Source organism: Eutrigla gurnardus (genome assembly GCF_963514095.1).
Source record: "Eutrigla gurnardus genome assembly, chromosome: 9".
Lineage (NCBI taxonomy): Eukaryota > Metazoa > Chordata > Actinopteri > Perciformes > Triglidae > Eutrigla > Eutrigla gurnardus.
Genome location: NC_139923.1, coordinates 24,608,829 through 24,631,409, shown reverse-complemented (window position 1 = coordinate 24,631,409; position 22,581 = coordinate 24,608,829). Strand labels below are relative to the sequence as shown.

At 42.0% G+C, this 22,581-nt stretch overlaps 5 protein-coding genes across 11 annotated transcripts in view; 2 read left to right on the top strand and 3 right to left on the bottom strand.

Annotated features, from left to right (window-relative positions):
- The window catches only part of srgap1a (SLIT-ROBO Rho GTPase activating protein 1a), a 70,016-nt gene extending 67,468 nt beyond the window's left edge, over positions 1–2,548 (bottom strand). For 4 of the 7 annotated variants that reach the window (XM_084016647.1, XM_084016649.1, XM_084016650.1 and 1 more), the window contains exon 1: positions 1,912–2,543. In XM_084016647.1, coding sequence (XP_083872773.1) covers positions 1,912–1,975 — 64 coding nt within the window. In that variant the 5' untranslated portion in view covers positions 1,976–2,543. Of the gene's footprint in view, positions 1–1,911 lie in introns of all 7 variants that reach the window. The other 3 variants (XM_084016646.1, XM_084016648.1, XR_014597666.1) reach the window with 2 other exon arrangements.
- Positions 2,549–3,010: 462 nt separating this feature from the next.
- On the bottom strand, positions 3,011–6,847 carry rxylt1 (ribitol xylosyltransferase 1). Its single transcript, XM_084017208.1, has 6 exons — positions 6,628–6,847; positions 6,308–6,493; positions 5,325–5,427; positions 4,896–5,210; positions 4,585–4,755; positions 3,011–4,147 (listed from the first exon to the last, which is right to left on the bottom strand). The coding sequence occupies exons 1-6, from the start codon at positions 6,773–6,775 to the stop codon at positions 3,745–3,747; spliced, it is 1,326 nt and encodes a 441-aa protein (XP_083873334.1). The 5' UTR covers positions 6,776–6,847; the 3' UTR covers positions 3,011–3,744.
- Positions 6,848–7,115: 268 nt separating this feature from the next.
- LOC311018304 (cytochrome b-c1 complex subunit Rieske, mitochondrial-like) lies at positions 7,116–8,531 on the top strand. Its single transcript, XM_084017209.1, has 2 exons — positions 7,116–7,334; positions 7,807–8,531. The coding sequence occupies exons 1-2, from the start codon at positions 7,223–7,225 to the stop codon at positions 8,415–8,417; spliced, it is 723 nt and encodes a 240-aa protein (XP_083873335.1). The 5' UTR covers positions 7,116–7,222; the 3' UTR covers positions 8,418–8,531.
- A 145-nt stretch (positions 8,532–8,676) lies between these two features.
- Positions 8,677–10,288, bottom strand: LOC311018305 (protein C19orf12 homolog). The gene is made up of 3 exons (XM_084017210.1): positions 10,177–10,288; positions 9,328–9,488; positions 8,677–9,242 (listed from the first exon to the last, which is right to left on the bottom strand). The coding sequence occupies exons 1-3, from the start codon at positions 10,185–10,187 to the stop codon at positions 8,977–8,979; spliced, it is 438 nt and encodes a 145-aa protein (XP_083873336.1). The 5' UTR covers positions 10,188–10,288; the 3' UTR covers positions 8,677–8,976.
- A 1,470-nt stretch (positions 10,289–11,758) lies between these two features.
- uri1 (URI1 prefoldin like chaperone) lies at positions 11,759–19,300 on the top strand. The gene is made up of 11 exons (XM_084018301.1): positions 11,759–12,157; positions 12,985–13,019; positions 15,684–15,762; positions 16,011–16,146; positions 17,321–17,406; positions 17,503–17,566; positions 17,653–17,833; positions 17,934–18,174; positions 18,268–18,407; positions 18,503–18,743; positions 19,086–19,300. Exons 1-11 carry the CDS (start codon positions 12,086–12,088, stop codon positions 19,269–19,271), a joined length of 1,461 nt encoding a protein of 486 aa, XP_083874427.1. The 5' UTR covers positions 11,759–12,085; the 3' UTR covers positions 19,272–19,300.
- Positions 19,301–22,581: the final 3,281 nt, after the last annotated feature.

Here is a 22,581-nt window from a genome sequence, read left to right as displayed (position 1 = left end):
CTTCCTTGAATAACAATGCCACTCTCCATTGTTGCTGTCGTGACTCATGAAAAAAAAAAACACGATCATCCATCCTCAAAAACTAGTCATTTTTGGGTGTAAATCTGCATAACTGCTGGGTGCCGGCAGACGTCAGATATTTGTCGGGAACATTGAGAGAATTAAAGACAAAATTCTTGAAACTGCGAGACGGAGAGGACACGAGTCAAAAGATCAAACATCAGCTCTCTGGCTGCTTTCTGGTCTGCTTGTTGTTCTACTTCTTGAGCAATCAATGTCTGTTCACCAGAATCTGCCTCCGGCTATCACAGCTACGCTGCAGATGTGATCCCACTCATTATCACTGCAAACTCTTAACTCATAAAACACTTCACAGCTGCAAGATCGGGGGCTGGTCTAGAAACAGACTGCTTCATGTGGACTGAATGCATCTTCTTCCACTGCTAACTACACGTACACAAGTCTGGCATCTATTTGTTTCCCCCCCCAGAACAATCAGGGTCTGCTTTTATAGGAGTCATGTAACCTACTACTGTCTTTGTTGACAACATGCACAAACATATACATGTTGTAGATATGTTACTATATATATGTAACATAATAATGGTGTCAAAGTTAAATGAAACACAAAAGATGATCTTCATACATCCTCAAAAATATCTGTCCCGAAAAATAAATTTGAGTCGTAAGAAAGCAAGCAACTCTCAAATTGAATAACCGCGAGGCATTTGCAATGCAAAAAAAACAAAAAAGAAATACAGAACATTATGCAAATAGCTAGGATTCAAAAAAATTATATCCTGTCTGCATCAAGCAAACAATACACCGTAACACTATTCACTGAGGACTCCGGTGGTCCTGTCTAGCAACAGCTATTCTCAGTAGTAGCATCAGGTTGTTGTTATTACCCCCCACTGGATTCTGCATGACAAATGGGAGAGGCTTCGTCATCCCTGGTTCAGTATCCCCCTATGACTGTGCATCATCCCCTATTAATGGCTGAAATCCCTTAGTCATCCACACAGGGGAAAGGAAGGGTGCTGGACATTCCTTGCAAATGAGACCGACCCGACTGCAATCTTGTAATTCCTCAAGCAGCACCCCCCACCACCACCTCGATAACCTTAACCCTTTCTCTGGATTCAAGGTTGTTTATGGGGATGTGAATAGGTGGTATTTCAGCATGCTAATGGCACCGAAGAACAGGGCTGGTTGGCCGGGGGCCAAATCCCCATGGTTACCCCGGAGCAGAAACTGCCTCTTTTCCTGTGCTGCTCTGTCTGGGAATAAACTCTCTGCTCTGCAAGCAGGAATCTGGGAAAGTGAAGCTTGTGGCATTTATCTGTACACAGAATAGTAAAATAATATATCTAAATACAGGTGTTCTGTGCTCCTCCAGTTGCATCGTGCTGAGTGGGAACCATGCATCATCTCACTGATAGTAACAGGTTGTTAAACACGTCAACGTGATAAAAAAAAATGGAAAAAATGCATCAGACCAAGACGTAGGTCTCAGGAGATAAAGACTGCAACCTGATTGGACATAACAGATTACTTTACTGCATGTTGTGCAAGATAAGGGATCTGAATCTGCTGAGCACTTTCCATTGGCTTTCACGTGCAAATGTGCTAAAAACAAAAGGGGACTAAAAAACAGCCCTGAAGTCAAATTACCAATCTTATTATTGTGCTAATTTAGTTGCAATGCTGACGCCATAGCAGCAGTTCTACGGATAGCAAAGTTATATAGGGTGTTCGGGTTGAACACGTGACTTGTTTACCTCGCAGTAAACACCAATAGTAGGTCATATTTTACCAACTTTAAAAAAAAAATGTAAGTATAAATTCAACACCAGCTATGACTCATGCAGGTAGCGCTCAACTACCGTTAGCTCCGACACTCTCTCTTACCTTTGACCTGACTCTCGTAATCCGCGATGATTTCTTTATCCTTCTTGAACCTCGGCGTGGACATTTTCCGTCTTATTCAGCTCGAAGCTTGTCCGTAAACTTCTTGTAAAAAAAAAAAAACTGTTTTTCTCTCTCTCTGTGGGAATCCTACAGCAGCCGACGCATCCCACACAGGACGACAAAAACCAACGCGAGGAATAAAAGAAGAAGAAGAAGAAGAAGAGGCGCGAGACTCTAAAATGACACTTTTTTTTTAAATGACTCAACTTCGCGACGAAGCAAAGCGTTTTAGTTCTTCTTCATCGTCCCTCTTCTCTCTCTCTGTGGATAAGCGGTGGATATACAGCCGGGGCCGATGCGCAATGCTGCTCCGACCAATGAATCCGCTCAAGTATCAGAGCACAGCAACAGCGCTGCTGCCGCCACCACCACCACCGAAGAAGAAGAAGAAGAAGAAGCAGAAGGGAAAAAAAACAATCACGCAACTTTCAGGGGTCGTCCCAAGTAGTCCCAACAAAACCCGCTTTAAAGTCCTGCGTGTGTGCTTTGTTGGTCGTGGCTTTTCCAGCCAGTTTCGGGACCCCGCACACACACACACATACACTTTCACCCCGTCGCTCGCTCTCCCTCTCCCTACGGTTTCTTTCTCTCTCTCTCTCTCACCCCCCTCCAACTCCCAGCAGGCTCAGGGGCAGACAGGGCAGGCCGACTGCAGCACACAGCAGCTGGAGCGAGGGGAGGAAGGAGAGGGAGGGATTTGAACACACACATAGAGCTAGTGGACACCGGTGGACTGACACTCCCAAATCTGAAGGCTTTTAAAAAAAAATCTGTCCACACAGCTGTTGGAACAGAATATACCATACAGTATAACTGCCTTAGTATTACTTGTAATGAAAACCAAAATGCCTACTACAATAGAAGATCCCATACACCAAATATTGCTTCAAATATATGGATTTGGCCTTATTCCCTGGACACACCTTATACACAAGTCAGCCAGTAATGAAGGTAATACATTTTAGGTGTATTTTATTGTTACATGTTATTCAGCTTATAATGCAAAAAAAGACAATATATAGTAAAATACAGAGTAATAGTATAAGTTGAACAAACTTTGTGGATACCACCATGCGTTTGCTCCTCCATCCCTTTGCTTTACATTTCAACTGAGCTAATTGTAAATCATAAAAAATGAACTGGTCCACAGCGCCATCTGCAGGGCGGGGAAAATAAAAAGCACAGGACAAGCACATCCACTCATCACATCAACACTCCAATTTATTTGTCTTGCACCATCTAAAAAAAAAACATGCAGCACATCACTGAAATAAATAGACCAAAGAAGAAATTATTTTGTCATGTTTTGTTCTGAAAAAGTGACACATGCCACAGCAAAAACATCCATTTTCAAGTCACCCACAAAACAATCGCTCCAAACGAGGCCTAAAAACACATTATCATCTCATTCTTAGTGAGTCTTAGTGTTTCCTAAAAAAATCACAATATCAAGTGCATACAAACAGATATAAAACATGGTTGAAATAACATAAGGACCTCATAATGCAAAGGCAGTTCATCATTCAGTATATCTAAACACCTGGACCTTCCACCATTGTAAACATTAACATGATAAATATACTGCATTGATACTGGGGCCCTTTACTGGCTAGTTATGGCAGCTTTACAACATACACAAACGGTTTTATAATAACCCTCACAAGAATATTACACTGAACACCATCAGGTTCACAACATCAGTAGTATGTCAAATTTCTCCACAAAATAAATTAAACCAATATTGAACGTCTACCCCTGTATAGCTGTTAAATGTCAACCGTTTTTGAAGAAAGTCTCCTCGAGGACCTCGGTGAACCTCTCCTTCATCTGCTGACGGAAGCTGGCGTACCACTCCAACAGCCTCCTCCTCCTGTCCACTCGCTGCTCCTGGCTCATCCCCCTCTCCCTCTCCAAGATGGCCGGCAGTTCTTTCCAGTCACTGATGAAGATGAAGGGTGCGCCCGCGGCTTTGAGAAGACGTAGGGGAGAGCTGGGCCCGGCCGCACACGTCCCAGGCGTCAGTACATCTTCGACCACGGGCACCGAGCCGTAGGAGCAGGCCTCGTAGATGCGATAGCACTCCGTGTTGATGCCGACTGGGCAGAGTGTGAGCTCGCTCTGGGTCAGAGCTGTCTGATAGTGTCTCAGGCTGTCTGCTGTCTCCTGAGGGAGCCACCTGAGGCAAGGAATAAATGTTATAAATATGCACGATGATTCACGTTGCAGATATCTCACCTCAACTGCATTTATAATCGATTAAGTAAAGCAATAACAGCACAGACAATTATACAATTAAAATGTCCAAACACATAGATATGTAGCTACCAATAAAACAGAGGATTTTCAAGAAACACTCATCTCAAAATGCATTACTAATGTCATTAGCTTATATTTCACCAGATAAGAACTTGAAAATCATGCGAAAGACCATAAATTTTGATGTCTCTGGAAATGTGAGAACCCCAACGAGAATGAAAACAAAATAGTTGTATCACAAATAATTAAAATTATCTTTTTATGTTAAAAAAAGAGTCTGAGTGAGAAGTTCTTGAGTTCAATGCAACAGAAGAAATTAGAAAAGCGTAACTTTTTTAATCCAAATCAGTGACTTACTTCTCCCTGGCAGTGGTGATGCATTCCTTATCCAGACCAGGTTGTTTCAGCACCTGCATGAGAGTTTCTCTGGAGGAATTTTTGTATACAGTTCCTAGAAAATTACAGAGGTACGGCCTGTTCGAGGTAATCAGTTGGGTATTCGGCCTGATCATAGGAAACTGTCTGTATCTGCACAGAGACAAGAAAAACAGAGCAACGTGTTAACCAACAGTATTCATTTAAAAAGACAACTCATACCTTAATGTATGGATTTTGAGCACTAACTATGTCGAAATACACACATGTAGGACTAGTAAGAAATGACATACGTGGCAACACCAAGGGGCCACTGGAAGACATCCTTGTCGTTGACCCAGGGGCTGTCGTACACTACAAACAGCAGGTCCACAAAGCCGCCGTTTCTCTTCAGGTAAGGGGCAATGAAGTCGTTTTTGCAGTGCTCATTGCCCAGCAGGACCACAGCCACGTGTGACACTGTGCGGGACTGGACCAGAGCTTGGACGTGCTCCAGCCACCGTGTGGAGTAAGAGACCTTCTGCTGCTCACGGCCATTCAGAACCAGAACCAGGCTGTTCATATCTAGAGGGACATGACCCTGGACCACAGCAGGACCCGTGTAGAAACTATGGAGAGGCAAGGGAGGGGGAATGAATCAATTTGATACTTCTGTCTTATTAAGTGGTTATTATATGATGCGGTGTATTTAATAGAATCCCAGAAGAAGACTTTATGTTTACCTGAAATCTATTTTTCCTGACTGTAGCTCTCCCTCTCTCCATTGTGCGATCTTGTCAGTAGGGTTGAGGGGTCCCTCTAAAATGTGCTCCCAAAGGTAAATCCCTGAGGAGAAAAATGGAGTTTAAATATCACCGTGTGCAATGCCAATATGTGTTACGACTGGCTTCCACAGTAGAGGATAAATCAGTTTTATGTAGTCTTTACATCATGTCTGTGGATACTCCTGCTATTATATATACTGTTGGTATTCAGCCAATCTCTCTCTGTGATGCAATCATTTTGTTTCAAGTGAGGAAAATTATGAGATAGAGAGATTTTTAAACGGTTTAAAGCATTTTTGATATGGAGTTCCATTTGATGTTTGTTGCTCTGATATTTGCTCACTTCATCTGGTCATAATAGTATTTGTTTCTGAGCTAAACCAATATGATTTCAGCCTCTGCAATTTCACTGCTGCTGATATATATTTAATACATTACATTAATACATGTAATAATGTATTTAATACATTTAAATAATATATATCATGTATACTCAACTTCTTCACTTGGTCGTTATGCTGCAATTTTTCATCATGCTACTAAAATTTGGTAATTATTTCCAAAGCTTTTAAATTATTCTCTATTACTTTATACATTAGACTCAATGTTTCTTTCACTTCATCTTCACGGAGGATTAACAATCTGTTCCACTGTTTAACTGAATAAATGACAATAACTTAAAGTGAAACACTAAAATAATTATATGTTGTTCAAAATGGAAACCAAAATACAAAATAAATCATCAATCACACGACATTGATATTCTATCTAATCCAATACAAGGAAAAACTAGTGTGTTAAAATGTTCTGCACTAGTAATAATGAAAACCCCACTGTGAAATCACACTATTATCATTTCACGACCAAATCACACAAACACCATCGCTGCGGGCTGTGACAGAACGATGACATAATAATTAAAAAAAAAAAAAACCTCGTACCTATGGCAGCCTTCCCCCAGATTTGCACCCGGTATCTTTTGGGTTTGTCCTTGTCGACTCGACCCAGGTACTGTTTGAATACCTCCCTCTTTTTGGTCAGAGCGGAGTTGTAGTCCACCTGTTCATCCTCCCACGGATTCCAATCACCTGCTAAAAATGGAGCAGCACCGCCATCTCTGACACCAACTGCAACCACAGCACACGATTTCCATTCAGTTTATAGGCACACATTTAATTAAATTACAATTAAAATGTTAACCAGGCAGCGTATGCGCAAGATAACAGAAGAACAGAAGAGATAATATGCTAATAGAAATTACCCGGGAGTGCCCCCGTCTCTTTCTTCACCACCCTGTGAACACGGGAGATTACTTTGGTGCTGAAGAAGACATTATATGCAGCATAGAGGGAAAATGCCACATACGCAAATATAATGAGAAGGAATAGCTTTCTTTTTGGTATTTTCATTTTCCTTTTCTATTTTAAATATTTTCTCTCATGTTACCATTGTAGCTCCTCTCCATTTTTTTTTTTTTTTTTTTTTTTTGCGGGAGGACCCTTGTTTACATCACGAGGACCCCTGGTTACAGCTGACTTAGAAAAGTGCCTGCGTCAAATTAGCCGTTATTTTAAACAAATTATTTGTTTCGACCAGTTTGGATGAACATGCCGCCATTTATCGATACAGAATACATAAAGTGTAATTTATCATCAATTAAAATCGTAAAACTATTACTCGATATATTTGAGGGGGAAACGGAAGGGACACTTCGGTCAGACCCGGACGTAAAGCGGAACGTTGTGACGGCGGAGCGCGTTTCTGGTGAAGCAGCTCACGGAGGAGCACGTCAGATTTTGTACACGCAAGGTCGTGTCCCCGGTGCCGGTGTGGAGGTTTCTTTTTTTGGGGCAAAGATGATGTCCACGGCCGCTCGTCGCGGGGCTCTTTCCCCGTACTTGCAGGCGACCAAACAGACGATTAAAACCCTGGTTTCCACAGCAACCAAGGACTTGGCTCCGGCCGCTGGTAAGGACGAACGACGGACCTATGGCTGCTAACGTCGGTAGTATTGAGCTGCGTGATGTAACGACGGCATACTGACTTCTTACTGATAAGTTAACACGTTTATGTTAGAATTGGGCGTCTATCTGTTTTCATCGTCAAACTGCCGATACTGTACAAATTGCGGTGGCTAACCGGAAATGGCGGTGTTATAACTGACATTTGAAACTATTGACTAATGAGAAACAAACAAGTCAACATAGATACATAAACCACCAGTTTCTGCAATGGGATCAAAGTTTTTGTGAACATATTTGTGCGTTGACCTTTGTCAATACCATACAGGTGAAATGTCTTTTGGGGACAAATAATAGGTGTAGAATAGGGGGACAAAGTGTGACAGAGCATCACACTACTTTGATTTTTTTTGTAATATACTAAATTGGTTTTTAGCTGCTCTTGTCTCTAAAAAAAACACATCTTATGTAATTTCCAGCTCCTGGTGGGATCCGCCTTGCCCACACGGATATCAAGATTCCTGACTTCTCAGACTACCGTCGCCCCGAGGTCACCGACCCCAACAAGTCGTCCCAGGACAGCAGTGAGTCAAGAAGGTCGTTCTCTTACCTCGTCACCGGAGCGACCACTGTGGTTGCTGTGTATGCCGCCAAGACGGTGGTCAGCCAGTTTGTCTCCTCGATGAGTGCGTCGGCAGATGTCCTGGCGTTATCCAAGATTGAGATCAAGCTCTCCGACATCCCCGAAGGCAAAAACATGACCTTCAAGTGGAGAGGGAAGCCCCTGTTCGTCCGCCACCGCACAGACAAGGAAATCGCCGCGGAGGAGGCTGTGAATATCGGCGAGCTGCGTGACCCCCAGCATGACAAGGATAGAGTGCTCAACTCCAGCTGGGTCATCGTCCTCGGTGTGTGCACCCATCTGGGTTGTGTGCCCATCGCCAACGCCGGGGACTACGGAGGCTACTACTGTCCATGCCACGGCTCCCATTATGATGCTTCAGGCCGGATAAGAAAGGGACCCGCTCCTCTCAACTTGGAGGTTCCTTACTACGAATTCCCCGATGAGGACACTGTGGTGGTGGGATAAATACTCCTGGAGCTCTGTCTCGCTTTCTCTCTGTAATATGTATTTCTTTTTGGATGGCTCTGTGTGAGAGTTGACGGTGACATCTGATTAAAATTCTAATTTAATCCCGGTGAACGTGTGTAAATCTGTATGAACCACTGAAATACACAAACCTTTTTGATTTTTATTGTTGGAAATCATTGAAATACAATATACTGTGAAAGTCATGGTTTTAAACTTAATAAATTACCATCAAATCAAGATATTTCACACTGTACAGTTGGCACTCAGTCAGGGCATGATCCTTTGTATTTAAATATGGAAATGAGCGTAGGTGAACCATGATTATCACTGCCTTTTAATAAATAAATAATGACTTCAACTGCGGAGCGCACATCCCAGAATAAATTAATCCAGTCATACAGTGACTTGTTAACCTCATATTATCCAGAGTAACCCGTCGTCGGTGCAATTTTGAAATAAGTCATTTCACATTTGATGAAGAGCCTCTTCGACTTGGTAAAAACAGTTCACATTCTTTTCAAAGACTCCGTCCTGCTTAGCCTGTGAGCCCCTGACTCTAATCCATGTAGTGCACCTCGGCCTGGAGCTCCTTGGTGACATACCCGAGGAGGGCTGCTGTAAGCTGCTGCTTCAGGGCGGCATTGCCCATCACTAGAGCAGACAGCTGAGCCAAATCTGTCCACTGAACGTCTCCCAGGACGGCCACGACGCCGTCGTAGAGCTTCTGCTGCTGCTGAGGACTGAGCTCCATTATGATCTGAGGCAGCGGTTTGAACTGACCACTGGTCAGCCAGCAGCCCAGGAGGCCTCCGACAGCACCGCCTACAAGGGGAAGATGGTTTCAAACTTGTGAACTCAAGATTGTACACATATTTGTTTTAACTATTGCAGTTTTATTTCCACTCACCGACTGCAATACCGAGAGGACCCCCGACTAACCCTCCAGCGAAGGCCAGTCCCCCAGCTGCTGCTGCACCCTTCCCTGAGCCTCTCACAGTGGTCTGGATTTGCTGATTAGCAGATAACTCACAACACAGCTTCATGACATCATCAATCCGATGACACATACTGTGGGTCCAATAGGGAGACATGACAGAAATGATAACTGAAAGGTTATTAAGTTAAAGGGACAGTAACCCCTCAAAATAAACTTTTTCCTCTTACCTGTAGTGCCATTTGTCAATTTAGACTGTTTTGGTGTGATTAAGGGATATTGCTGTATAATTTTATATTTTCTTGTCCTTTTTGGTGAGTGTCCTCTGAGCACCACAAGTATTATTCAAGACAAGGAACACAACTCTACTGAGATCTAAAAAACTAACTCACACCAAAACAAGCTAGATTTAAAAATAGCACTACAGGTGAGAGGAAACATATGTGTTAATAATTTGGGGAGGAAAAGTCCTATTACAAATTAATACACATAGAATAAGCAATCAAGAAAATACTATCAATCACATTGGTTAGTATACAATATTCACTTAGCTGATCACAAATTAACAATTTACAATATGACACAAGACACCTTAAAACAAAGAAGACAAAACATGGCATGTTTATATTGAAAATTGTGACCCACAGTCATTCTAACGCAATCATCAACAGATACCGGCGTGATGACTCCGATTGCATCAGAAAGCATCATCAGGCAAAGGTTGACATTTCAGAGAGTAACATATATATATACGCCCTTTCTTAAATGAATAAGAGACATGCGGAAACGTCGTCATAAACACAGTCAGGATGATTAACATACCTTGCTGTCATGAACTCCTCATCGATGGCTGTACGACTTATTTGTAAAATCTTAGTATGATATCACCTGATTTCTGAGTTTTGCATGGCTGACTGTAGCTGCAATGCCTGATGGGAAACAACAAAAAATGATGCGTTCAAGGACACTCGATCATTTCCCGATTCCCTGCAATTTGGTCAGAATAAAAAAACACTAGGTGCACGGTGCATGGTGAGTTAGTGTTATATTTAACACTACAATGTAGAGAATAAGGATAACGAAAACATAATTGGCTGCCATACTTTAAAAGGTGTTTGTTTTCAGGAGTAAATTAGCCGTTCAACCGTCAATAATATCAAGTATACACGTGTTAATTAATTTGCCTCGTATACACTAACAACTCCTCAAATTGATGAGAATTTGCTAAAAAATATATATATATATATATATATTTATTTGTAATTTGTGGGGAAAATCACACACACCTTAAATTCTTATTAATTTGTCGAATAGTGGCTTTTCAAATTAGAGTTAAAGGATCTCTGGTTCCCCGTCCCAAACGTGTAAATTATAGATAATTTGATTTTTAAAGGGCTCTTAATGACTGCTTTTGCTGTCACAATTGCTAAAAAAAGGCATATTTCCGACAGGCCATGAAGGCAACAAAAGCAGCCAATGAGCTTCTGACAAGAAGGGGGCTGGAACCATGGCTGGATTATATTAATGTTCTTATACCAAACTTGTTTGTCACCACTGACCTGTCTGACCTCTTTCATATCTATTGATAGCTGTACAATAAGGATGTGTGTGTTTAAATAGGATCTGTAACGACGTGTGTGCAGCTCCAGAGGAAGCCAACAGCTATAGATGCATCTCTAACGGTGGTTGTGCTTGTTGTCACCGTGTTCCCGGTATGGTAACGTGTGTTGGGTCAGCGGTCAGCGAGGCACGAGTTTAGCTCGCTGCAGTATTTCGACTGTTTACATTTGTGCAAGCATCCACATTTACCCAGAGTACACCGGGGGAGACACAGGGGAGCAGCTGCGTGCTTGCGTCAAGTTTGATAGCTTCATACAGGCTGCGAACGGAAATACGTTTTGTCTTCAAAATAAAAGCATGAAACGGGACTGAAGAAGGAAGAGTGGAAAATTCGAAACGCTGGTTTATTATTTTATTCCACGTAATTTCAGAACAGAATGTTTTACTTTTTCCACTACTAATGTGTAAAACTAACTACTAATTTTACAAATGCAGAGCTGCATGATAACAATTTGCACACGGAAAAGTGATCAGCTTATACAATTGGAATGTTACTTAGATGGTAAAAAAAAAAAATAATAATAATAAGGATGAAATGCAACAATACAACAACCTGATAGTACACCAATACATTAACTTCCGCATGATGATTATTTTAGTAAATTTAGTCCCCATGCTTTTTCTTAACTAAACATTTCATGATATATATATTTTTTTATCAATTCAATTACAGGTTTACCACCATGTGTTTTTATTTAATCATACTAAAAAGCGACGTGCCAGTGGGGACATCTTATTTTGAATATCATAACCGGAAGTCGCAGCGTTACTCGGTGTATCGACAGTGGGTCGAGGTGCATGTCGCAGCGAGAGTGACGAAGAACATCTCCGCTCACCTTTGGATATTAAAAACCGTGGATATTCCTTTTTATTTTTGGAAAGCATGCAGAGATCTTGAAATGAGAGTGTGAGATGGTACCACGTCCGGAAGTGAGGATAACTACCACTCCCCCATTGATGAATACGAGCAGAACGGCTCCCAGGAATAGCTGCGGCTGCATTCATAAACACTTCTTTAGGACTCACAGCAACCCCTGAGCTTTTTTTTGTGTTTGTTTTGGGGTCGCAACAAAAAAAAAACATATTCCTGTTTGTGCACGTGGTTTTGACAATGGCTGAAAAGAGTAAAACGAATGTAGAGCATCTCGGCGGAGTTGTCAGGCTCCGAGAGGAACACGAGAAGGTAATCTAACCAGTTGACACAAAACGTTTCGCAGGGGGAAAAAACGCAATCTCCGCTGCTGCTGGCCACGCGGTGGACCCGCAAAGACTCTCCACCACGAGTGGATGTAATCCGTGTTGTTGTTTATACGTTACACACCAACGTCTGCAGACCAAATGCATTATGTCACGCTAGCAAGTTGGGTTTGTTGTTTTGATTGCAGCGTTTTCCAGAAGCTTCTTCTCTCGCATGTTCAACTTCTGGTTACGCAAATGTCTCCCAGAAGGAGGTGTGTTCCCTTTTAGTTTCGTTTCTTCCTGCACTTGTGGAGTCGGACTGCGAGAGTGCTTTACTTATGTTTATTATGGCCTCCAGACGCTTTTTTTAAACGTTTTTATAAACTGTTGTGCAGCTAACTGTTAGCTAACGAGCTAATGGTTGACTTAGTAAATATGACATGCGCCCCTTCCTCCCTCCAGAGCCAGGAAGTCCCAGGTTTACAGTTTCCTCTGAGAAGTTTTCCTTTTTTTTTTTTTTATTATTTTCACTTTGTTGAGTAAACAACAGATAGATAGATAGATAGCTAGATAGATAGATAGATAGATAGAGATCACCACAGTGATTTAGTGTTTGTGTTTTGGGGTATTCTTGTCTGCATCCTGTGTTTTAATACGTTCAGAAGTTGTGTTTTTGCATTTCCACCTGAAAATACTGACACTTTCTGAATTAGGTCTGTTTTCTTGTGGCAATAACAGCAGTTGCCATTTTGACAAAGTGTAAAGTTGCAAAGATGTTCAATGTGATTCGTGTTGACATTATCTGTATCTTTAAAAAAAAAAAAAAAACAGGTGGTGAAAGACTGTGAAAGTCGGATTCAGCACTGGTAAGCATCAAGAAAGTCCCATGCATAATGATGGTGTTGTTTATTTTTTTGCTTGCTTTATAATAACACTTTTAATGTCACAAAAAAGAAGCAAAACGCAGCCTGTCGATACAGTTTCTAATCAGATCACTTTCCCCCTGACATATAAAAATGAGTCCTCTTCTGCACTCATTATTTAAAAAAGGGTCACAGCCAAGATTTGTATGGTTTTGCACTCGATTGTCTCTGATTGATCCAATTCAATGAATACCATCAATTTGAAAATTAGTGGATAATTCACCTAGAAATTGAGCTGTCATTTGCAATTAAGGTCGATCGGAAATCGATCTTTAACCCTTTTAGATCACATCCCGGTCATATTCTGCACCTATTTAACAATATGCGCTGGAAAAAAATACCCCAAAATTACTTTTTATATGAAAATCCAACATCTTTCCCCACTGCAAAACAAAATATGACCACATGCATCAACTAGTACTTAGAAAGTTCAACCAATAACATCATGACATCCATCCATCAGTCTGCAACTTCAGTGCAGCACAGCGCTAAAGAAACCGATCTTTTAGCCGATCAAATCCAACGTTAAGTCCCGCCTGCACATCCTGTTTCACTCGGAAATACGCAGAGCTACGGAAGCTGGATGCTCTTGAAATGCCACTTCAGCTCACTTTAATTATTTTCAGTGAAATTTGTGTTTAGTTGAGACAGTTAGTATATCTCTATGTTACACCTGCATGATTTGTTGTCTGATAATAGCCATGAGTTTGTCTCCCTCAATCAATAAGTGATTGTGTTCAATAGTATTGCTTCCTATTTAGAGCGCCAGCTCTGGTCAAAAGGGGCAAATTAGACACTCTGTGACCACTCGGAGGCTTTTGTTTCAAGTGTGACGCAAATAGCCCCCTTTTTTATTCCTCATTCCCAACACACACAGCAGCAGCAAGAAGCAGCTCGTTTTTCCTGTTCACCCACACAGTGGCTTTCACTTATCGTGGCAGTTTGTCCAAAGGCTTTCCACCTTTTGTGGGCAATTATTAAGTTGTATTCCATCGTAATCCACTCCACCAGACCGATGCTCAGGCTTAAGATACGGCAGAGAAAACCGCAGGTGTTGCTTAGAATTAACAGTGGCTCTGTTTTATTTAAGCATCATGGTGAGCCATGACGGGCAGCCAGCCTGCACAAAACCAGGATCCGGAAACTAAAGCAACTAAATAGAATTCAACCATTATTAATTCCATTATTTTCACCTTTGCTTTTGCTAGTGTGACATGTCAAAACGTCTTCCCTGAAATAATGCCATTCTAATGATAATCACAGGTAGTTTTTGTACCCAAACTGATTAGAAAGCCAACAAGAGAGTGAATGAGACGTCAACAAAGCACCGTGTATGTGGACCCAGACCCACACGGCCCTGAGAAGAGTCTCTGATCAGGTGGAGTAAGTGGCAACACCTGTGTGAGTGGACCGTCACTGTGGAGGGGCTTTACTGTAGTGTAACTTCATCACAGTAAACTGATTTGTATTGATTGCAACCAGCATGTGTATTCGTAGTAGTATTGATTACAGATAGGTAGCAGTATTATAGCAGCAGTTGGGCTGAAACGAATGAAAGGTTTGTTGCCTGACAATAAAACGCTTTAATTAAAAAAAAGAAAAAAAAGTCACAAGTATCATTGTGATCACCAGCAAACAGCCCGGCTTTCTTGAAAGGTCCTTTCCAACCACAGTCCACCCACACAGGTGATTTCACTCTGGCTGATTAGAGCTCTTATTGGGACTGTGGGGCGTGGCGGCTGTTTCTGACGTCTCTCTCACTCTGCTGTTTCGTTTCACCCGTTAAGACGGGACAAAGGCGGGCGTTCTCCCCTTTGTCCTGAACACCCTGGACTTGAACAGCGGTGTGCAGATATTAGAGACACTTTCTGTGTATTTATGGAATAAAATAAGTAAATATGCAACAAAAAGTCAACACTATCAAAAATTGTTTTGCATGTTCTCCTGCTAATTAGGTGATGTCGTGGTAATAGTGACCCCAAAGAAAGTTTTATTTTTTTCCCTTCCTTTTTCCTAATTAAAACTACTCAAATACATGATATATTTCAGGTTGAGGTTTGTGTTTACAGGGAACACAGCAGATTGCAATAGAGCAAACAGTGAGGAAAATCTCCAAAAATAAAGTCAATAAAGGGTAAAACACCCTTCATCTGGCTATTACACACTTTGTTTATCATGAGGAGGATGTTGCATAACTTCCTACATGTGTTAAATTTACAAACTGGTGTTGTGACTGAGAAAGTAGGCGATCCCAACATATAAATGTAAACTTTGAGAGTAACTGTTTCTGTGTTCTTCTGCATGCAAGAACGCATCATAGTATATAGTCAGCAGCTTTTTGCAATTCTTTATTTTTCATTGCCCAGTAGCAAATAGATAGAACTGAATACCAGGGACACCTTGAAGCCTCTTTTGTTGAAGTCTTCTTCCTTCAAGGGGGAAACAGGCACTTCCTCATTACTCAGTAGCTGTTGTTTGCTTTCCATTGTTCTGTTTAACATCCAGAAATAAACCAAAGAAAACAATTTGGAAGATGGCTTCAAAGGGGAGGTCTGTGCTTTCAAACAAGTAAAAAGTTGACATCTCTGTGAATCCATGCTTTTACAGGAAGAAGGTGTCAGGTGACTATGACGCCCTGAACGACCGACTTAAAACTCTCCCAGATCAGCTGTCCTATGACATCATGGTGAGTGCTGACCTTGTTTAAAAAATGTGCAGAGCAAAAATACACACAACTTTGTGCTTTGTGCATTCATTTTAAGACAAATGCTTGTTGCAAATGGCAAGTTTATTATTAGCTGGGTTGATATTCTTTGCAGGGACTGAGAGTTCTATTTTTCCTCTCCTCTCCTACTTTCATGTCCACATTCTGTTGCCTGCTTTATTAACTGGAACTGCTTTTTGCTCTTTTTCCATCCCCTTGGCTTTAAACAGGTGCCCTTTGGCCCTTTGGCCTTCATGCCCGGGAGGCTGGTGCACACAAACGAAGTCACAGTCTTGCTCGGTGACAACTGGTTTGCCAAGTGCTCCGCCAAGCAGGCTCAGAAAGTTGTGGATCACAGGATGAAATGTGAGTCTGCTTTTGGGAAAAACTGCTTCCTGTCCTCTCTCAAGGATACAGCATTGTTTAATTGTAATGTAACCCCTCAACACTACTCCTATTCATCCAGCAGAGGGTGTCGCTGCATCAAGCTTGTGTGTTTCAAGCAAGTGAGACTTAACTTTGAGCTTTAATTTACCATAAGACGTTGGGAGAAACTTTAGAGATACTAGAATTTTGCTTTCAAAGGTATGTTTAGTGAACTGTACGGATGCTTGTAATATCTGTCTTGGATCTCTGGAAATCTCGATGTGCACGGGATACTTACTCTCACATTTGGTTAAAGGGCGGCGAGCTGCGAGGCACATTTGCAGCACTCATTCGCTGTGCTGCTCCTCCACTCACACGTCACATTGTCAGTTGTAAAGCTTGTTACTAGAAATTCATACATTTTCCTCTCCTGTGGTCTAATCAAGGCCTGTGAATGCAACATTAGTGCTTGATCAAGTGCAAGGAAAGAGGAAATGTTTATTCTAACATGGGTTATGCGTAGCCGTGTTTGGCCCGTCTTTCCCCCCCCCCCGCTGCTCATTCTAGGTCTGAAAATCTCATATCAAGTCAAATGGGCCCGAGTAACGATCTTTGATGTGAACATTATTAGAGTGTTTAGTGAAGCAGAAACATGCTGCCACAGCCCATCCGCAGCCGTCTCCCCCCCCTCCCTCCCTCCCCCGTCCTATCTCCTGACCCGGCCCACCCCACTATTACAGAGCTAAGTGCTGTAATACAAACATAGCTGGCTGAAATGTGTCAGACAGCGGCTGAGTTGTCAGGCCTTCTTTCTTTGACCTTTCCTCACTTCCAGTTGATGCACCGACTGGAGGGGCTCCCAATTGCCATGGAAACAAGGGCCCTCTGCCGCTATTAGGAAAAGGGCTTAATTGTTGTCGAGATTTAATGATCCGGAGTAGTATTCAGGGCAGAAGATATTATGATATAACTGTTTGTGTCATCATTTTTCAGTGTTTTTTCCCCTCAACTTGTTTTGGATTTTAACTCTTTAGCCGCCGGTTGCCATCGTTCTATTAGAGTGTTTAATTTAAATCTCTTATTAGCCCGCAGCCAGGGGTTTTGCATGTTTGCTTTTTTGTCTGTTTCGACTCTGAATGCACGTTTTGACGATAATGCACCTGTTTTTGTGCAGATGTGAAGAGTGAACTCAACGATCTGTCAAAGACGGTGAAAAACTTTGAGGCCAGAGTCGGGCTGGTGAAGGATGTGGAAGCCCTCGTATGTCGCATCACTACAAGTCGCCTCACAGATGAGATATTGCATAAGACGTATAAATGAGGGATGAATGTATTGACTTTGCTTCTTCTTCTTCAGAGTAAAGAGGACTATGTTGACATTAGAGAAGCCACTGGAAACAACGAGGTTGCCGTCACCAAAGGTATCTTCCTCAACCTTTCGTTTTACTCGTACATCAGCGAAGACAGCTTAATTCACTTTGGCTCACCGTCTCGCCTGCTTTAACAGGAAAGCAGAGACTAGCTCTCAAACCACACTCTAAGCCCAAGTCAGATGCCATGTTGGATCTAAGAGAGGAGGAAGAGGAGAGCGAAGGGGGGAGCAGAAAAGGCACCACGACTGAGGAGGAGCTGTGGGCTCGACTGGACGAACTCGAGAAACTGGAGGAGCTACAAGACGAGCAGGACAGGTAGAGGAGCACGCTCGGGGTGTTTTACCCTGCAGCCTTAATAATTGAACATTTTCTAACCTAAATTTAAATGTCTAATGGAAATGCTTTTTCCCTCCAGATTCTCTTATAATACAGACATGAACGGTGAGGACACGTCATCCTTTTCCTCAGAAGAGGAGAAGGAGGGAGACGCTGCCCCGGCGGTGAACGGCCTGAATCTGAAGCCGAGCTGGTCCTCCGTGCCTCACAGTAAAGCGGCACCGAGCTCAGACAGGAAAGGGGAGGAAGACGACGACGATGAGGAGGAAGGCAACTCTTTGCCGACCATCTTCTTCTCTCACACAATCGAACCCAAAAAGGTCAGGGTGATAAATAACCTTTTTGACTTATTGGATTATAGTTTAAATCCTGCAGTTAAATTCAGACTTTGTCTCTCTTGTCTTTTGCCTCAGGTGAGGATAAACACGGGGAAAAACACCATGTTGAAGTTCAGTGAAAGGAAAGAGCAGAAGGAACACTCGAAAAGGAAAAAGAAAAACGGACACTCCCATCTGGAACTTCACAAAATCACAACACCAGCAGACATTTACAGGTAAAAAAAAACGACGGTAAATTTAAACGCATCCCAAACTGTTGGATGAGGTTCCTCTCCTCTGATTGGTGAGTCCGTTCTGCCGTCGTCGTCAGGTTGTTTGTGGATGTGAAGAACGGGGAACCCATCCCCAGGAAGTCCATCCTTAAGTCCCGCAGCCGGGAGAACAGCGTGTGCAGCGACACCAGCGAGAGCAGCGCGGCGGACTTCGAGGAGCGCCGCATGGTCGGACGCAGCTTCAGCCACGAGGACGCAACGCACAGCGACACCAGCGACGGCATCACGGAGGAGGACAGTCCCACGGCGGTCCCGCTGCACCCCGCCAGCCGCTTCGAGGTACATAACACACGGTCGTCCTGACTTTTCTTTGTATCGTCTCTCATCTCTGTTACAGTGTGAAGGAACGTGTAATATGCGTATATTACGGAAGGGTTTATGAAAATTGCACCTTTGAGCCTCAGATCCCTTAATGAGAACATATCAAAACTCCAACAGAAGCCTCTTTTAGTTAAAATGGAAGCTGCATGTGGTCGAAGAATCATTAAATGTGAGCCACTAGAGGCCACATGAAGGAGAAGCTCCAGCAGGAGAACAGTGTGAACTCCTTCGTGACCGCGAACCTTCAACCATCAGTGATGTCATAACGCTGGTTTCCTCCTCTGCTCTCTTTCTCTCCAGGCCTTCTCAGGTACGGTAGTAGAGAAGGACCCCATACCTTCAGCTGTCCCCCATCTGACCATCGCTCCACCAGCTCTGCCCACCATACTGGAGAGGAAGCAGGAGGAGGCGCCCGACGTGGCGCCGCCCCAGGAAGCACCGAAGAGGGTGTCGAAGTTTAAAGCTGCCAGGTTGCAGCAGAAGTGACAAAATCTCTATATTTCACCATTTTTTTTTTTAAAACCTTTTTGTTTCTTTTCTACGTGAGGTGAAATGCACAAACAATCCTCTCCTTTCTGCCATCCGTCTCTTCCTTCTCTCCGTACAGGGTTTCATCCACGTTATTGAAAAGTACTCTAGCCTCGTAGCCAGTAGAAGCCTTGTGTGTAACACTGCTTTTTAACAAGCTCCACTTGCTTCTGCATATCCACTCCTACCGTAGACATGACACTCGATGTGCCCATCCCTTTATGTGGGACTTTATTAAACTGATTGCTGTCCTTCATATGTTTTTATGTCTTCTGCGTTCTCTGTTGATCAAAGCTGTTGCTGTTTTGGGTAAGACTCTGGGCTCCACTTAGGATCAGCTGCCTTACTTTATTTCTTTTTTCCCCACGTATTGATCATTAAACAGAATCAGGTGCCCCCTCAGCTCTTATTTTCCCTTCGCTTGACCTGCATAATGAATGTATGTATTCCTTTGTGATGAGCTTTATGTAAAGACAAAAAAAGAGTATCGACGGAAACTAAAAGGAAAATAAATGATTTTTCGCTACAACTCGTTTCCTCTTCCTTCCTCGAAAGACAACAGAAAATGTCTTTTTCTCTCACTGAATGGTAACGGTTTATAATAATAATATTAATAAAACCACATTTTAATCTCCTGATACCTAGTGCAAATTGTTTTGGGTCTTTTAACAGCTATTACCAGATACTGACTGAGCTAATATGGTCTCTTATGAATTACTGTTGCTCCTCGTGAATTTCCCGTCGTGCATTAATATTTGAAGAGCCAAGCAAAGCACCATCCCCATCGCCATATTGCAGCCAAACTTTATAAGCGAGCAATAACATTTCATCAAATCTGCGCAGCAAACTGAGCACGGGATGCCTGTTCCAGAGAGAGGGAGGGGATCTCCAAGCCAGTCGATCTGACAACAAATCAAGTTTGGACCCAAAGACAAAATGGAACTGCCGAGGACCAGAAGACGGCGGGACTCGAGTCTGCAGTTCCGGAAGGTAGGATGTTAAACCTCATGATTTGGTGCATGGATGATGAAGTATGAACACAATGTAACTCTTCCATAATGAGGGGTTATATGAAGATTTGGCACTAAGATATAGACACAGTAACACTGCAATTTCTGCAAAACTCTTGTAGAAAAGTATGTTTTTGCATCAGTACAGTAAACACAATGATTTAAATGATAAACAAGTTTTTTTCTTTTTCTGTATGCAGCAGTTTGCAATGAATTTTTGTCATATTTGCATCCTCCTCCTCCTACTTACCACTTCGTCACCTCCTCTTCCTCCTCATCCTCCTCTACTTCTCGCCCGTCTTCCTCTCTGTCCTATATCGACCTCCATCGTTCTCCCAAACCAAACGTTTTAAAATAATCCTATTTATAGTGATTAAGCTCAGATTTGTAGGTGAACTCATTAACTAAAAGTGTTTCCACATGTGTGAATGTGTGAGGGGATTTGGTGTTGCAACGTCAAGACCAATGTTTACAGTTTTTTTTGTTGCATAAATTGTGTCATAATATGACAGAGTGTAAAGGTGCAAATGCCTTCAGGTTTCGCACACTCAGCAAAAGCATCGGCTTTTAACGGTGCTTCAAGAATCACTGTTTGTGTTGCAGCATCCAGAAAACACTGTTCTGCCATGTTGATTTGTATTTTTGGACTTTAATCTCATCTTCTTTCCTTTTTGTTACATTTTGGATTTTACTTTCTTTTTTTTTTTTTTGCACATAAAACAGTCAAAACCAGATGAGAAGTTTAGAGAGGAAAAGTTGGTGGAGCTGCTTCCACTGAATCAGACACGGTACGTTCTAAGGGTTCATGAACCAAAACACTGGTTTGATCTTTAACAATGTGCTGCATTTTAGACACTTATCATTTATATTTTCATGTACAATTTAATTTGAAAGGATTGCAAAAAAGTACCAGAAATACAATATATTAACAATACAGTACTGATAACTACTGTAAGAGTACTGATAACTGCAGTAAGAGTACTGATAACTGCAGTAAGAGTACTGATAACTACTGTAAGAGTACTGATAACTGCAGTAAGTGTACTGATAACTGCAGTAAGAGAACTGATAACTGCAGTAAGAGTACTGATAACTGCAGTAAGAGTACTGATAACTGCAGTAAGAGAACTGATAACTGCAGTAAGAGTACTGATAACTACTGTAAGAGTACTGATAACTGCAGTAAGTGTACTGATAACTACTGTAAGAGTACTGATAACTGCAGTAAGAGTACTGATAACTACTGTAAGAGTACTGATAACTGCAGTAAGTGTACTGATAACTACTGTAAGAGTACTGATAACTGCAGTAAGAGTACTGATAACTACTGTAAGAGTACTGATAACTGCAGTAAGTGTACTGATAACTGCAGTAAGAGTACTGATAACTGCAGTAAGAGTACTGATAACTACTGTAAGAGTACTGATAACTGCAGTAAGAGTACTGATAACTGCAGTAAGTGTACTGATAACTGCAGTAAGAGTACTGATAACTACTGTAAGAGTACTGATAACTGCGGTAAGAGTACTGGTAACTACAGTAAGAGTACTGATAACTACTGTAAGAGTACTGATAACTGCAGTAAGAGTACTGATAACTGCGGTAAGAGTACTGGTAACTACTGTAAGAGTACTGATAACTGCAGTAAGAGTACTGATAACTACTGTAAGAGTACTGAGAACTTGTATAAAAGTATTTGTTTAGTGTTGTTAATATGTAATATTACAGGTACTGGATGATTATTACAATGATTGTATTTAAATTTAAAAAGATGCAAAACACTTTGCAAATTTTTTAATTTCCACATTTAAGTGTTTCTGCTGAAAAGTTTGGTACGTTCTGTGTGTGTTTGGAGTTCAGGAGATCCGCATGTTTCAAACCACGTATTTAAAATCACTCCGGACTGAGCCGTGTTGTTTGATGCGATTTAGATTTTCAGCGGGGCAACTCATACAACACCACTGCACTTCATCTCCCCTACAAGCCGCTTTAATTAAAGCTGCAGCTTGGGAGTTGAAAGGCTATCACTCCCCTTTTTCCGTTAAACGTTGGGAGTGCAGGTCTCTGATAAGAAGCTTTTAAACAGGTCCTTAGGTGACTCTGCCCCCCTCTTCCTCCCCTTCATCAGGATTATTTCTCCAATATGAAAATCCAGGTAGCATGAGACAGATTAGGCAATGCTTAACATACTGGAGTTGTATTGGTGAGACACGGATCAATGGACTTATGTAGGTTAAGCTGTGAAGGTATATGTTGGA

What these genes read in the sequence shown, in the direction of transcription:
- rxylt1 (XM_084017208.1), bottom strand. Translation starts at nt 6,775, where the DNA reads ATGAAAATACCAAAAAGAAAGCTATTCCTTCTCATTATATTTGCGTAT. An exon ending in CTGGGGGAAGGCTGCCATAG is followed by an intron (nt 5,428 to 6,307) that starts GTACGAGGTTTT and finishes TTTTCTCCTCAG; the next exon opens with GGATTTACCTTTGGGAGCAC. An exon ending in TCAGGAAAAATAGATTTCAG is followed by an intron (nt 5,211 to 5,324) that starts GTAAACATAAAG and finishes GCCTCTCCATAG; the next exon opens with TTTCTACACGGGTCCTGCTG.
- LOC311018304 (XM_084017209.1), top strand. Translation starts at nt 7,223, where the DNA reads ATGATGTCCACGGCCGCTCGTCGCGGGGCTCTTTCCCCGTACTTGCAG. An exon ending in GGACTTGGCTCCGGCCGCTG is followed by an intron (nt 7,335 to 7,806) that starts GTAAGGACGAAC and finishes TGTAATTTCCAG; the next exon opens with CTCCTGGTGGGATCCGCCTT.
- LOC311018305 (XM_084017210.1), bottom strand. An exon ending in TCCTCTCGGTATTGCAGTCG is followed by an intron (nt 9,243 to 9,327) that starts GTGAGTGGAAAT and finishes TTCCCCTTGTAG; the next exon opens with GCGGTGCTGTCGGAGGCCTC.
- uri1 (XM_084018301.1), top strand. Translation starts at nt 12,086, where the DNA reads ATGGCTGAAAAGAGTAAAACGAATGTAGAGCATCTCGGCGGAGTTGTC. An exon ending in TCCGAGAGGAACACGAGAAG is followed by an intron (nt 12,158 to 12,984) that starts GTAATCTAACCA and finishes AAAAAAAAACAG; the next exon opens with GTGGTGAAAGACTGTGAAAG. An exon ending in AGCTGTCCTATGACATCATG is followed by an intron (nt 15,763 to 16,010) that starts GTGAGTGCTGAC and finishes GGCTTTAAACAG; the next exon opens with GTGCCCTTTGGCCCTTTGGC.